At 22.9% G+C, this 15,214-nt stretch overlaps 3 protein-coding genes across 4 annotated transcripts; all 3 read left to right on the forward strand.

Moving 5' to 3' along the window:
* Positions 1-275: 275 nt before the first annotated feature.
* On the forward strand, positions 276-1,812 carry LOC128951297 (uncharacterized). Its single transcript, XM_054296547.1, has 2 exons — positions 276-482; positions 1,264-1,812. Exons 1-2 carry the CDS (start codon positions 276-278, stop codon positions 1,810-1,812), a joined length of 756 nt encoding a protein of 251 aa, XP_054152522.1.
* A 4,520-nt stretch (positions 1,813-6,332) lies between these two features.
* On the forward strand, positions 6,333-9,984 carry LOC128951860 (uncharacterized). 2 transcript variants are annotated; one of them, XM_054297145.1, is made up of 4 exons: positions 6,333-6,384; positions 7,108-7,179; positions 7,422-7,666; positions 7,858-9,984. In XM_054297145.1, exons 2-4 carry the CDS (start codon positions 7,165-7,167, stop codon positions 9,878-9,880), a joined length of 2,283 nt encoding a protein of 760 aa, XP_054153120.1. In that variant the 5' UTR covers positions 6,333-6,384; positions 7,108-7,164; the 3' UTR covers positions 9,881-9,984. The 2 variants fall into 2 exon arrangements, with proteins under 2 accessions (XP_054153120.1, XP_054153121.1); XM_054297146.1 differs by lacking the exon at positions 6,333-6,384 and adding an exon at positions 6,790-6,817.
* Positions 9,985-13,674: 3,690 nt separating this feature from the next.
* LOC128951299 (filamin-B-like) lies at positions 13,675-14,515 on the forward strand. Its single transcript, XM_054296548.1, has 2 exons — positions 13,675-14,007; positions 14,189-14,515. Exons 1-2 carry the CDS (start codon positions 13,675-13,677, stop codon positions 14,474-14,476), a joined length of 621 nt encoding a protein of 206 aa, XP_054152523.1. The 3' UTR covers positions 14,477-14,515.
* The last annotated feature ends 699 nt before the right edge of the window (positions 14,516-15,214 follow it).

The raw sequence follows: 15,214 nt of genomic DNA on the forward strand, positions 1-15,214 counted from the left end.
CTAATAGATTTTTTTTGAAAAACTTTCTAGAAAGTTACAAATTAGTTAGAAAAAACTTTTCCTTTTTTTTGTCCAACTCTAATTTCTAAATAAAAAACTTTTTTTGCACATCAAATGAAAAATGTCGGCAAATAATATTGTTTATTATAAAATTATTAAAGTAAATATTATTTAATATTTTTTATTATAATAATAATAATAATAAATTAACAATTTAAAATAACATAATAATAAGTGAATTAAAAATAATATAATAATAAATTTCAAATAAAAAAATGGATTATTTGTTATACATTTTGGCCGGTTTTGGCATATTTTCATTGTTAGTACTGTTTGTCAAACTAATAGTTTGGGGCCTTAACTGTGATATTGACCGTCAATTTGTGCCAATTGGTGACAGCGAGGTCTACACTATGAAAGAGTCGTTGACTATATTGAATGCCAACGAAGCCATTGAAGAAATGGATAAAATGCTCGATCAGGTAATTGAGTATAAAATAAATATTAATGAAATAAAATAAAAAATTAATTTTATAAAAAAAACTCGTCATTAATATTATAGTTTAAATTTTTTAAATATAAAATGTTTTATTTTATTTAAATAAAATTCTAATTAATCAATTATTTTTATATTGTATTTATTAATTGACTAATTTGTTGATGTAATTATTTACAATTAACTAACAAATTTAAACCAAACAAGTGTTGCTAACACTGGCATACACTAAGTAATATAATTTAATAATTTAAAATCTAAATTTATATTTTAAAATAACATAAATTTATATAATTTATTAAGTTTCTATTAATTAATATATAACTTTAATTAATATATAAAAAAAGTATATATAATACTAACAGTTAATAATTTATTTCAATAATTCTTTATATATTTATATAATTATTTTATATATAAATGACAAATTAAAATTTATATTGTTTCTTATAATATTTATGATATATATACTATAATTTATAATAGTAATATAATATTCATAAAAAGTTTGTTTATATATATATATATATATTAATAATTATATATTGTAAAAAATAATTGATCAATAATACCATGTTTAGGTTTTAATATATACAGTTTTAATTAAAGTTATATAAATTATCACTAATATTATTACTAATATATAATATATTAAACATTAATTTAGTTAAAATATTTTAATATTATTAATTTGTTAATAATTTACTTTTTAATAATTATTTTTATGGAATACCAACCTATCCTAACCTAACCGACCCATCCTATAGTACACAAAACCAAAAGTAGTTATATCTCGACAATGTATTTGTCCGTTTTGTACGAAAGAGTCGGACAAAATCATTATTAATAATATCGGTAACAATATTATTGATAATACTATCGACGAATGCGATGACAATAGCTTTCAGTCGGTTAGCAGTAGAAGTGATAGTGAAGAAGTCAAGTCAGACAATGACGACGACGAGGATATACCTAATAATAATAATTATTACGACTCCGATGGTTTGATACCAGACATAATGGTCACTATAGACGATGATGAGACCAAACCAGTAGCCGCCAGTGGTGGTGGTGTCTCGAAACGTGTGGTTAACTTAGAGGAAGTCATAATTAGAAACAAGTCGTCATCGCGCGAAGCATTGCCCTGTAGTGTCTACAACAATGTGGTAACAGAGCTCAAGACGCGGTTCGGTTCGTTCATCGATAAGCACCGGCAGCGCAACAATACAATGATTGTGCCGACAGATCCACCGGTTGTTGTTATCTACGATAATAACAGTGTCGATGAAGTGATTGTCGAGTCAACTAATTTATAGATATATTTTAACGATAATTAAATAAAATTTACTTTTTAATAATATATTTTGTATAAGTGTTTTAAATGATTTTTGTAATTATTATTTAGCATTTTATTTTTTTAAAAATATTTAGTAGTAGAAATTTTATTTTTTTAATTTTTTTATTATTGTTATATTATAATTTAAAAATGTTATTAGAAAATTTTGTTAGCGTATACTATAATTAAAATTAAATTTAATATTGTAAATAACTTTGATTATTTCTACAATGATGTATATGTAAAGTATAATTTAATTTATATACTGTATATATATATATCGTATATATAAAGTTATATAAACAAAATGTAATTTTAATAAATAAATTGGTGTATTCGATAGACTATTCAAATGAGCATAATTTATAAAAATTATTATATTAATTATATTAATAATATTAATAATTTTATAATTACAGTTTATTATAGATATTTATTAAATGTTTTAAAAATACAAAAAATGTAACTATTTAAAAATTGTTAATTTAATTTTGTTTTAAAATATAATTTTACTGATATTTTAAATATTTGTTTAAAATTAGCAATAACTGATATACTGTACTAATAAATAAATACAATAAATTTTTAATTCAAATTATAGTACTAAAATTATATTACGAATTGCTGAGACGACAACAATGTAATAAAAGTCCTATTCATTAACTAAGTTATCATATTTAATGCTTACAATGACTGTAAAGCTTAGACTCTAATTGTAAATATGATAACTTAGTTAATGAATAGGACTTTAAAATTAACATGTATTATTATACATTGTTGTCATCTCAGGATATTGTAAAAAAATTTTATGTTTTTTCATATAAAACTATAAGTGAATTCAAATTAACACTATTTATGTTTTAATACTTATTAATAATAAATTGTTATTATTATAAATAATGAATTATTGTTTTTAAAATTTGAATTAAATGAAGGCAATTGATTTTTAAAGTGAAAAATTGATTTATTACTTCTTAAAAAATACTTAATTGTGACACAATTTAACTAAAATTATTTTAGATAATTATTTTTATGAAAGTAATAATATTAGATAATAAATATTTATAGCCTACTCATTATTGTTTATTTTTTTATCTCTTAATAATATTGTATGGACTCAATAATTTAGTGTATAAATAATTTTTATATTTGGAAAACATATATTTTAAATTTATTGAATTAATAACTGAATTAAATTTTTACTCAAAAAACATCTAAAATATTGCAAATTTAATTGAATTATAATTGATATTTTAAATAGATATTAAATGCCAAATAAATTAAATCATGCCTTGAAGATCATAATAAACTAAATAAAGGCATTGATTAGTTAATCACATATAAATATTATATATTAAAATATATTTATTATTTGTGAATCACATATATATCCCACATAATTGATTTTGACATTTGTTTACTAATTGGATTTTTAGATATACATTGTTTTTGAAAAAATTAATATTTATGTAATTTACAAACAATAAAATATGATATTAAAATTAATATATTAATAAATTGCATACACACATACACCCACACTGAAATCATAATTTTTTTTATTAACTATTAGATCATTATAATGGCTAATAATAAATAATTTTATGGTATTTAGAAAAAACATTTTTAATAAGCAATTAGACTGATTAGCAATTGAGAAATTTATAGATTTTAAAATTATTTAATTAATTAATTATGCTTATCTGTATGTATATAAAAATATATTATAATAAATGAATTACTTGAAATTGATTTTTTAAAAACAATACAAAAATAATTATTAAAATACATGACACATATAGTGTTTTTATTATTTATATAATATAAATATTTTTCTAAATATTTAAATGTTTTTTCAAATGAATTTTATGTTTTTAATTTGTTAGTTATAATTTATAAATATTCTTAATTATTTGTAAAGATATATTGATAATTACTGTATATTAATAAAAAATTTCATAGAAATGTAAATTTCTATAAAATTAAACGCATATTATTAAATAAGTTACAGTTTATGAAAAGCTTATTAATGATATTTATTTATATAATTGATTACTAGTAATTTATGGCTAAATTATTCATAACATAAATATATTGTATGTTATGTAAATCAAACAAAATATTTTAATATAAATATTATAAATATATTTATTTTTATCTAACAAGGTTATATAATTGATTATATTAATTAATTTGTTTATTATTAAGATGCATTATAGTATACCTTTATTTTTATTGTTTAATTAATATCAATAAATCATATTTTATAAATAATAATTACAACTATTTAAAAATATAGATTTCATTTAGTACATATATAATCAATTAATAAAAAGCAAATAAACACAAAATAATAATTATTATTATATATAATTAATAAGCAATTATAATTTTATATATGTAGAATTTTACTGTTATTGTTATTATTATTATTATATAGGATTGTTATTTTTACAAATTTTTATAGATTTATTGTTTTATAAAATATTTATTTTAATTGTAATAATAAAAATAAATATAAATTATTTATGATTTTACTTTACTTATTTTAATTGTTAACTTTTGTCTATAATGAGGAATTGTTGGGAAAGTTTTATTTCAATCTCATCCCAACCCTATTATAATTAAGTATATATGTATATATAAATGTTTAAACAAATAAAATAATATTTTCATTTTTTGTAAAAAACAATCAAATATGTAATATAATATATTTTTATATTAATTTATTACTATAAGTAAGATAATGTACTGTTTTTTACTTTACTGTTTATTGTAATGTATTGTAAATGTATTTAAATTCAAGGTTTAGGCGGGAGTTTGAATGAAAATAAAAATTAATAAACATTTATTGAAGTTTATGATTGCAATAAATTTATTTTGTGTATGTGTTTATATCTATTTATTTTAATATTTTTTTGTAAAAATACAATATAGACTTAATTTATTGGGTTCTCTTTCAAGTGTCTAATAGGATTATAATAATTGATGAATAATTTATAGACTAATTGTTTTTCATAATTTTTTGATATTATCAAGGTGTCTATGATATAATCATCATTTTGAAAATAGCTAATTAGTAATTGTACAAAAATTAAAATTAATATTAAAATTAATACTATTAATATTATTATGTAATTTGCATGTATGTGTGTATAATTATAAAATATGAATTTTTATATCTTAGTGCTAAAAATATATTTACCGATAATTTACAACAAAAAATATATAATAAAGTTTAGAAAGTATTATAATTTATTAAAATATAACTATAATATGTAATAAAGTTTTAAATATGTTAACTAAATAATTAAATATCAAATATATAGTTCATAGTTAAGAAATATACGATAAATCTCTATTTACTTTTAGTGGTTTATAAATATTTATTGAATATAAATAAAATAAAAAAAGATAAAAAAAACTAATTTTTATTTACTTACACTTAAATTTATGTAAATATCTCACTTACTTTAGTTTATTAGCTTACATTAGCTTATAAACCAATTATAACTATTATTTTTAGGACAAAATTAAATAAGGAATTTTTTTACTAATATAATTTGCTATTTTGTAAAAATATTATTATTTTATTTTACTAATATATAAAAATGTTATTTTTTAAAATAATATAGCTAAAAACTAAGTGTATTGTTTTAATAATGGTTACTAAATGCTGAATCTCCCACTCAATCACGCAAAACAAGTTACAAAAAATAAATATTTCATTGAAATAAAATGGTATTGATGAGCACTGGTATGTATTACACGATATACAAGATTATGAGTGTTGTCTAACAACACAAAAATTAAGTCATTATTATTATTATTGTCTCAATAATACAAAACTTATGGAAAATATGATTTGTTAGAAACAAAAAAAAATAATTGTTTATTAGTAATAGTGAGTTACTGTGTGTTAGAGAGAGAGAGAGAGAGAGAGAGAGAGAGAGAGAGAGAGAGAGAGAGAGAGAGAGAGAGAGAGAGAGTCAGTAAAATAAATAAAACTTGTTTTTTAAGCTATAGTTTCAGATATCGTAAATAATTTTTGATTACTTTCACCGTTAAATAACTTATAGGCGATACACAAAAGGTATTTAACTAAAAAAAATAAATTATAATTTTGTGAATCATTAGAAAAAATTCTATTAAAACTTTCAAAACCTATATAAATGCTAATAATTATTATTATTTTTTTGAATCACACAAATATTTGATTGTTTGTTGTATTTGTAATATTCGTCAAATAAATATATAAATTAATAAATAATAAATATAAATATCTACTCACAAATCATTTTGTCTATTATTTTTTTGTGTATTATTATTATTATTATCATTATTGTTACCTTCAAAACAGTCATAATCACTGAACAAAATATAATAATAAAAGTATAAAAATAAAATGCTAAAAAAGTGATTTACTTTTAGTTTTTATTATTTTCTTTTAGCTAAAAAAACAAAATCTTTATATTATTGTTAAGTTTTTTTTTGTTTTGCATTAAATATTTACAAACTTCATCAACAATAAAAATATTTCATTTAACAAAATGTAAGTTTTTATTTTATTTTTTACGTTAATTAATAGTCTTTATTTAAATGTTTAGTACTAACAATAGATATAAAAAGATATCATTATTTTTTAAATTAATTTATATTTTCATTATCATCCATAGTTAACAAATATATTTTATATATTATTTTTTCAACAATTTTTAAAGTATTTAAGTATTTATTTTGAATGTTATCAGTGAAGATCAGATACCATTGATTTGTTACTATAATATTTATCGCTAAAATTAATTAGCATTTAATAAAGTTTATACAAAATAATAAAAATACATTATTATCAACTATTATTTAATAAAGTACATTACATGACTTGAATTTTAAAAATAAATTGTTTAAAAATTTACACTAAAAACCATATATTATTACTTAATATATACTTTTATGAAATTATTTCAAATTATTATTGAAGTCATGTAAGTAATTGCGATTAAAACACATATCGATGAAATTATTGTATTATTAACTTTATACTTGTACTTAAAATCTATATAATTTGTTATAATTTTATATAAATATAAGAGATTTTTTTAAAAAGTTTTAATTTGTATTTCATTTTATGGCAATATTACTTTACATTTAATCAGTTATTGTTGTTTTAAATTACTTAATATTACATAAGATATACAGTAAATGTTCAATACTTAACATATATATAATTAACAATAATTAGCTTTTACTTAATTGAAAAATTATTATTGAATAGAGTCTTGAAAACAACAATAACTAAACTTTTTTTTGGCACATCTTTAATATACAAACTATGAGACTACTTATTGTAAGTAATTAAATATTTTTTATATTTTATTATATAAACTTAAATATTATATATATTTAAAAAAAAGTTTACTTTAAATTTAAATATTGACTAATTATTGTTAAAAAATGTATCATTTTATAATATGCTACAGTATTATTTTGTGATATACTTTTCAATAATTTATATAAAATACTGTAATTAAAATATTTTATATATTATTTTTTAAATATTTATTTTTTTTTGGTTAAAATAAATAATAGATTTTAACCGCACTTATTGTGCACACATTAGCCGCTACTATCGGTAACGATAAAAGCGGCGACACTTTGATCAGCAAATCGGATAAACAAAAGGCCGATGAAATAGAGGCCATACCGACGTCTTATGATTTTAAATACTCTACGGGTAGTGAAGGACCGGCACAATTATTCCGTGAAGAGCACAGGGATCACGACGGCAGTGTACGCGGCAAATATGGTTATGTCGATCCTAACGGCAAATTGAGGTCAAATATTTGTATTTTTTGTGATTATTATTAGATAAATATTATGAATTTTCATATATTATATATATATTTCTAGTTGTCTATCAATTAAATTGAAAACATAAAAATGTAAAAAATATTTAAGAAAAATAGCATTTCAAATATGATAATCAAATATTTTAATTGATTATTATTATTAAAATTATAATTAGAGTCGTTGAATACCGTGCGGGTGCTAATGGTTATACAGTGACCGGCGATATTGGACCCGATAAGGCCACACAATCGGCCGCACAGTATGAACAACGCAACGATCCGTCTGTACGGACACAGGCAGATGTATGGAATCGAGTTCAGGGATCATCAGGTGGTAGTGGTGTCGGCTCATCATTAGGTTCGGGTGGTTGGAGTGGTGTCGATCCGCTATGGAATGTGAGTCCACAACAATCACCGCAACAACAACAACAACAACCGCTGGCCACTAAACATCAATTTCAGTCACCGGCAGTTTCGGGAACAGGAGATAAGCTGTGGGATGATAAGACACAGAGCGCATGGGATACTAGTTCTGGTAATAATTGGCGATCAGATGACAGATCTGATGGTGACAGTGGTCGTAGTGGTGGAGTAAGAAGTCCAGTGGATTGGAATACTTGGAGTTCCGGACAAAATTCATGGACTAAACAACAACAAATCGGTAGTACTTCAGGCAATGGTCAGAGCTGGACATCGCGGGTACAACACGATTGGCCAAACAGTCCGACATCAACGCAACCACAACAGTCTGCCGGTGCACAATGGGGTCAACAATCAAATCAATTGCCACCACAGTCGACACCAGTGACCAGCAAATGGACACCACCGTCATCACCGACTCAGGGATCCAGTACTGGTCAATGGTTGCAACAACCAAGTAGTGGAGGACAATGGGGTCAATTCGGTGATAATAATGCAGTTTCTGGAGACCAGGGATCAACCGTTGATACCGGTATACATCAGCAGTCACCGAAACTGCCAGCCACTCAACGAGATGTTACTGAATTGAGACAAAAGTGGACAGGTATACCACCGCCAGGCAAATGGCAGGACCCGATAACACCCGGATCACAGCCAACATGGAATTCACCCATAAGTAGTACTGGAAATATAGCTCCACAACAACAGCAACAACAATGGGGACAACAATCTACTAGTGCTCAATGGCAACCATCACCGTCGGCAGGTTTACCGCAAAATTCAATTGCAGATCAATGGGCTCAGAGAGCACAACAGCAGCAACAACCAGATTATAGCGGTGTTCAATGGACTCCACAACAGAATCCCGGATCAATTGCTGATCAATGGACTCAACGACAGTCTAATCAACGACATCAATGGGGACAGACAGGTCAACAACAGTGGGGTCAGAGAGATCAACCTCAATTGGGACAGACAAGTCGACCACAATGGGGACAGACAAGTCAGCCACAGTTGGGACAATCAGGTCAGTCACAGTGGGGACAGTCAGGTCAACCACAGTTGGGACAGTCAGGTCAACCACAGTTGGGACAGTCAGGTCAACCACAGTTGGGACAGTTAGGTCAGACACAATGGGGACTGTCAGGTCAACCACAGTGGGGACAGTCAGGTCAACCACAGTGGGGACAGTCAGGTCAACCACAGTTGGGACAGACAGGTAATCCACAGTGGGGACAATCAGGTCAGCAAAAGTGGGGAGAGACAGGCCAACAACAACCTCAAACACAGTGGACACAAACATCAATTTTAGGTTCAAATTTTACCGAAAAATCACCGAAACAGGACAGTTGGTTGAATACTGCTCAGAATGCAAACGCTCAACAATCACAACCACAGCCACAATGGCCACAATCTCCGGCCAAAACTGCCAGATTAGCTGACTTGGCCCAGTCTGGACCAACATCACTGCCTGATCAACAACAATCACCGCCAAAGCCACTACCAGTGCCATACCAGCCGTCATCGGCTATCGGTTTGCCTCAACCGTCAGCTCAACAATGGTCTCAACCAATCGGCACTAATGTTCCGTCCGGACAGGGATTTAGCTCAGCGTCATTGTCGCCACCGTCGGCACAGCGCCAACAATCACAACAACAATGGCCTACAAGTGGACAGTCAGGTTCCGACATGTTTGGTGGGGCACCGTTTGTTCAATTCATGATTGAACATACCATTGATCCCAACCAACCGCCCCTCAAATATCAATATTCTTATTAAACAAAAAATAAATAATCAGTTATAGTAATACATTATAGTAATAGTTGACCGAAAACTAAACATTTCTATCTAAAAATAATTAGTTATATAATATCTAAAAATAAATTTCCTTAAAGTTTGATAACAAAAATCTCAAGTATTTTATAGACCATTATATGTTAATATAAATATAATTTTTTTATCTAACATAAATAATGATTATTTTATTAATAATTTTATACTTTGAAAAACTTGCTAAATGGTTTAATGTGTGTTTGTATGTGAGCTATACCTGTGGTTAACCTTTAAATGCAATGACAGATATTTGACTGATTTTATAATAAAAATGATATTTCATATTTGCAATGAATCTCTTTTCTAAAAAATTTGATTAAAGTTTACATATATTTTACATAAAAATACAATAAATGTTTTTTTTATCTGCAATTGTTAAAAATTTTTATCTTTTAAAATATTCAACTTAATCTATCACTTTTATTTTGATAAAATTGACATTTTTACTTATTGAATTTGTTTTTGTATAAAATATCAATTGTTATTATAAACAAATAATTGTTGTTTGTTTAAATAATAATAATAAAAAATAATGTAAATTGACATTTGAATAACATTTTAAAATAAACTTCAAATATTTTTGTTCAATTATTTAGAATTTTTTTTAAAATAAATAATTAATTTTCAATTACTAAAATATTTAGCTATTATTTCAATAAATTTATAAATATTATAATTTATTCATTTAAAATAACATGTTTTATGCAACAATAATAATTAAATATTTTGAGATATAATAAAATTATACTGTTTTTGTCAAATATAATTTTTTATATAACTTAATGTAACATTTTCTAGTTGACTAATAATTATTAAGTTATGAATCTTTATATAAACATATAATAGTTGCCATAATTTTTACTTTATTAATAGTAATTTATATAAAAAATAAATAAAATATGGTTTAAAACTTGAAAAAACTGTTTTAACATATAATGTTTTTTTAGTTAAAATTTGATTAGTCAAAAAAAGTTAATTTGATGACCACAATATAATTTTTATTTATAAATATCATTGACATATCAATGATTTTAATATCATGTTTTAGAAATTTATATAAAATTCTTAATTTGTTTTAAAAATTAATTTAATAAAAATAATTTTTAGTTTTTATTAACCTTGCTAAACTACATTATAAATTACAGTTTATATTAATATTATGGTGTATTATCATTATTATAATAATTATTATTGTAAAAATAATTGAAAAATGTGTATATAATAAAAAACAAATTTAATATTTAAAAAAATATATAAAACAACTATTAATATTTGATAGTTTTATCTAATTATCTAAATATTATAACTATTTTATATCAAATCTTATTTTATTTAATTAGTAATAATATTATAAAACTTTATTCAAATGATTATTTTAAAAAAAAACTAAATATAACATTAATTTGAATTTTAGTGAATTATGTTTTTTCAACTTAAAATATAAAATGAAACAAAAGTTTTTTCCCAACAAATTCATAATAAAAAAAATATTTTTAAAAAACTGATGACACGCTCCAAGAAATGTATTTTTATAATAATAATAATTCATTATATATTCTCAGACATTCAAATATGTGTCACAAAAAATTTTGTTACATTTGTTGACATGTGTTGCTAAAAATAGACTAAATTTTTATACTATAATATTAACGATAATATGTTTACTGTACACAATATATACTATATGATGAAATGTTTAGATTTTATTATAATTATTACATAACTATAATTTACTAACATTTGCTATATAAGCAAAAAAAAATATTTGAGTTTTTCATCTAATCTATTCATTAATTTAATTTAAATAGTATTAAAAATAACAAATAATTTTATAGTTAATACGATAACTTGTTTAAAGAAATACATTAATATAGAATATATTTATTTTTGTAAATTTCATAGTAATAACAATTGATAATTTATTAATTTTTTATGTATAGATTTTGTTATATATTCAAAAATTTTGATGACATAATAATATTTTATTTAAACTAAAATTCTTAGAAAATTTATTTAGTTTTGAACATAATTTAGAAATAATTAAATAAATTTATATATTTAATGTTTAATACAAATCTTTTTTAAAATTTGATATTTGTTAAATATTTAAAGTATGCTTAAAAATGTTTATGATATTTTCTAATTTTAAAAATATTCTATAAATTATTTAAAAAAATTGGGTTTAATTTATAGATAGTTTTTAATCTAAAACAATATATTTTAATATAAAATTAATTAATAATAACTTAAATGTTTTTGTCAGCAAATTTAAAAACAAATCTTACACACATTAAGTATTAGTTAACAAATAATAAAAATAATATTAATTAAACAAATTTGTATAAATATTTTTTATTGGTTTTTTTTAATTATATAAATATTGTATAACAATAACAACTATTATGTTTACAATGTAAAAAATAAATAAATAATAATATAAATGCTTAAAACAATTTATGGCACAATTAGATAACAATTCTCATATATTATTTTTATTTAAATAGTTTGTATTTAAAATGCATTTTTCTTATTATTTTTATTTAATTTAATTTTTTTCTTTATCTAAGTCAAGAATTTTGCTCTAAATTTCTGTCAACTCTCTACTGCTTTACATTAAATAATTGTATACTAAATATAAATATATATTTATTATATAAAGTATAATACTAGTGACTGTATATACAGTACAACTACTACTACTAGTAGTAGTTAGTTATACATAAACTATTTCTCAATTTGAAAGTTGTTTTTAGTTTTTATTATCATTTTTATTGCTATACTTTTTTTGCGGGTATGTAAATACTGTTTATGTATTTATATACATATACTGTATATATTGTATATATATATAATGATAATGTGTGCTAACCTTAAAACACATTTTCATCTATTTTTCTCTCTCATCTCACTAGTGGTGCAAAAAAAATCTATTATTTATTATAAGTTTCACTTTCACTAAATTTTTTTTAATAATAATAATACTGTATAGTATAGACAGTGTATATCTTTATATTATTAGTTTAAAAATAGTGAATGTTTTCAATTTAAAGGCACAAAGTAGAGGGGGAAATCCTTAAAATAATAATCAATAAATTATTGTCAATATTTATAAAAATTTTAAGTTTAAAACTTATAGATGAAGTCATATGTCGCCCGTCTTTTTTTATAATCAATTACTTTATAATAAATCATTTGACTGTTTATGAAATAACTGTGTTTTAAATATATATATATATTTATTACTATTATTTTTAATATTTTTATAACATTGAAAATATACAGAGTATTTGTCTCTATCGCCAAATAAAATGTGATTTTTTTTGTTGAAAATTTGGTGTTGAATTCAAAATAAAGTGCGAATATTTTTTTTAGTTTAATTAAGTCAATCGTTCAAAACATTTGACTGTTGTGTGTGTTTGTGTGTCTAATATACTGTTGTATTACTATTTCAGTTATTAGTTGTGTTGCGATTCATTAGTCTTATACACAAAAAAAAATTTCATTATTCAAACAGTTATATAAATTATATAAAGTAATAAAAAACTTACAAATAATACATTTTAAAAAAGTGATAATCTAATCAAATTTTGTTAAATTAATTATTTTCATTTAATTGAAATATTTTATTCTCAATCTTGAAATTGTTTAATAATAATTATTTTTTATTTATAAAAATAAATAAACTTATTTAATAAATTAAATATATATTAATTAAAAATAATATTTAAATTGTATGAATAATGTCATCACTCGATGCCTCGCAAATCAAAGTTACCGGTGAAGGACTGACTGAGGGAACAACCGGTAAAAAATGTGAAATATATTTTACCGGTGCGCCCATCGGTGAACTGGAAAAAGGACTGACCACTAGAGTAGACGGTCCGCAAAAATCGGAAATTATTGTTGACTTTGAAAAGGAAAACTCCGATGGACAGGTAGAGGCCTACTACGTGCCAATAGTACCGGGAGATTACAAAATAACAGTGCGATTCAATGGCCGACAAGTGCCGGGCAGTCCGTTTAAACCTAAAGTTACGGGTCAACCGGTTTCAGCCGAAAAGTTGATTTCAAAGGTAATATTGACAAAAAAAATTAATTACTTATTTTTTAGTTAATTTTTTGCACAAATATTTTTACCGATGTTTTATTTTATGATAAACTAAAATATTTAATTTTTATAAAACATTTCTAAAAACAAATTGTATTTTTAAAACTTATTTATTTTTTCTTTTATTAAAAATCACACCAACAAAGGCCACAATCCACGGTCGGGCCTCCGAACTCGGGAAAGCCTATTCAGTCAACGAGTTTGTGGTCGACTGTTCCCGAGTAAAGCCGGTCATCGGTAGTCTCAAAGTGCATGTCAAAGGTCAGGAGCGATCTTCGGCTCAGTTGAATCTTGTGGACAACAAAAACGGTACTTTTCGGGTGCTCTATAAGCCAACGTCCCCCGGAATGTATGAAATGGACATCAAGATAGCCGACGCACATATACCCGGATCACCGCTTAAAATACGTGTCACTGAATTTTTGTCATGCTAAATTTATGTTAACTAATTTTTATTGTTATTTAAATATTATCTTGCTTATATTTATTATTTAATATATTAATCTTATATTGATAATATAATTTAACATGATAACATAAAAAATATTAATTATGTAATATTAAATATATTTATTGATTGTTTGTTTGTTGTATAATATGATATAATATTTTTAAATAAAGATAATCTGAGTGACAAAATTATGAAATCAAATTATTTTTTAATAATAGTATTAAGATAAAATTTTTAATAAAAAAATCTTTATTAATAATAAATAATCAATTAGTATTCACTTTTTTTTGTAAATAATAACATTAAATTTTAAATTTTATATACAGTATATACTGTATATAAGTTAGATTAATTTAACAATAAAACAATTAATAACTATACATAGAGTGATAAATTAGTCGAATTAATATATTTATGTAATAAAATTAATCAATTTATTGCAGCATTTTATGGTTATTTTATTATTATATACTATTCCTAGTAAACAAATTCAAAAAATAATAAAATTCAATGTCGGGTTAACCAAAAACAAACCACAAAAGCTAATAATTTTATTTTTATGTTATAGTTATAGACTAATATTTGTTGCCAAATAGCTTAACTTAAATATAATATTTTAACGATTTATGTGTCGCCGATTTGTTTGTGATCAATGCGACACAACATATTGATGGGCACCGAAACTAATAAACAGTCCATACATTCAATATATTAATATAAT

The sequence above is a fragment of the Oppia nitens genome, unplaced genomic scaffold, assembly GCF_028296485.1.
Source record: "Oppia nitens isolate AA-2021 unplaced genomic scaffold, nextdenovo-longstitch-racon4-pilon3 scaffold1_pilon_pilon_pilon, whole genome shotgun sequence".
In the NCBI taxonomy this organism is placed as follows: Eukaryota; Metazoa; Arthropoda; class Arachnida; order Sarcoptiformes; family Oppiidae; genus Oppia; species Oppia nitens.

Coding starts and splice junctions, on each gene's coding strand:
- LOC128951299 (XM_054296548.1), top strand. CDS start 13,675: ATGTCATCACTCGATGCCTCGCAAATCAAAGTTACCGGTGAAGGACTG. Junction 14,008..14,188: donor CCGAAAAGTTGATTTCAAAG/GTAATATTGACA, acceptor ACACCAACAAAG/GCCACAATCCACGGTCGGGC.
- LOC128951297 (XM_054296547.1), top strand. CDS start 276: ATGGATTATTTGTTATACATTTTGGCCGGTTTTGGCATATTTTCATTG. Junction 483..1,263: donor TGGATAAAATGCTCGATCAG/GTAATTGAGTAT, acceptor CCCATCCTATAG/TACACAAAACCAAAAGTAGT.
- LOC128951860 (XM_054297145.1), top strand. Junction 7,667..7,857: donor GATCCTAACGGCAAATTGAG/GTCAAATATTTG, acceptor AATTATAATTAG/AGTCGTTGAATACCGTGCGG.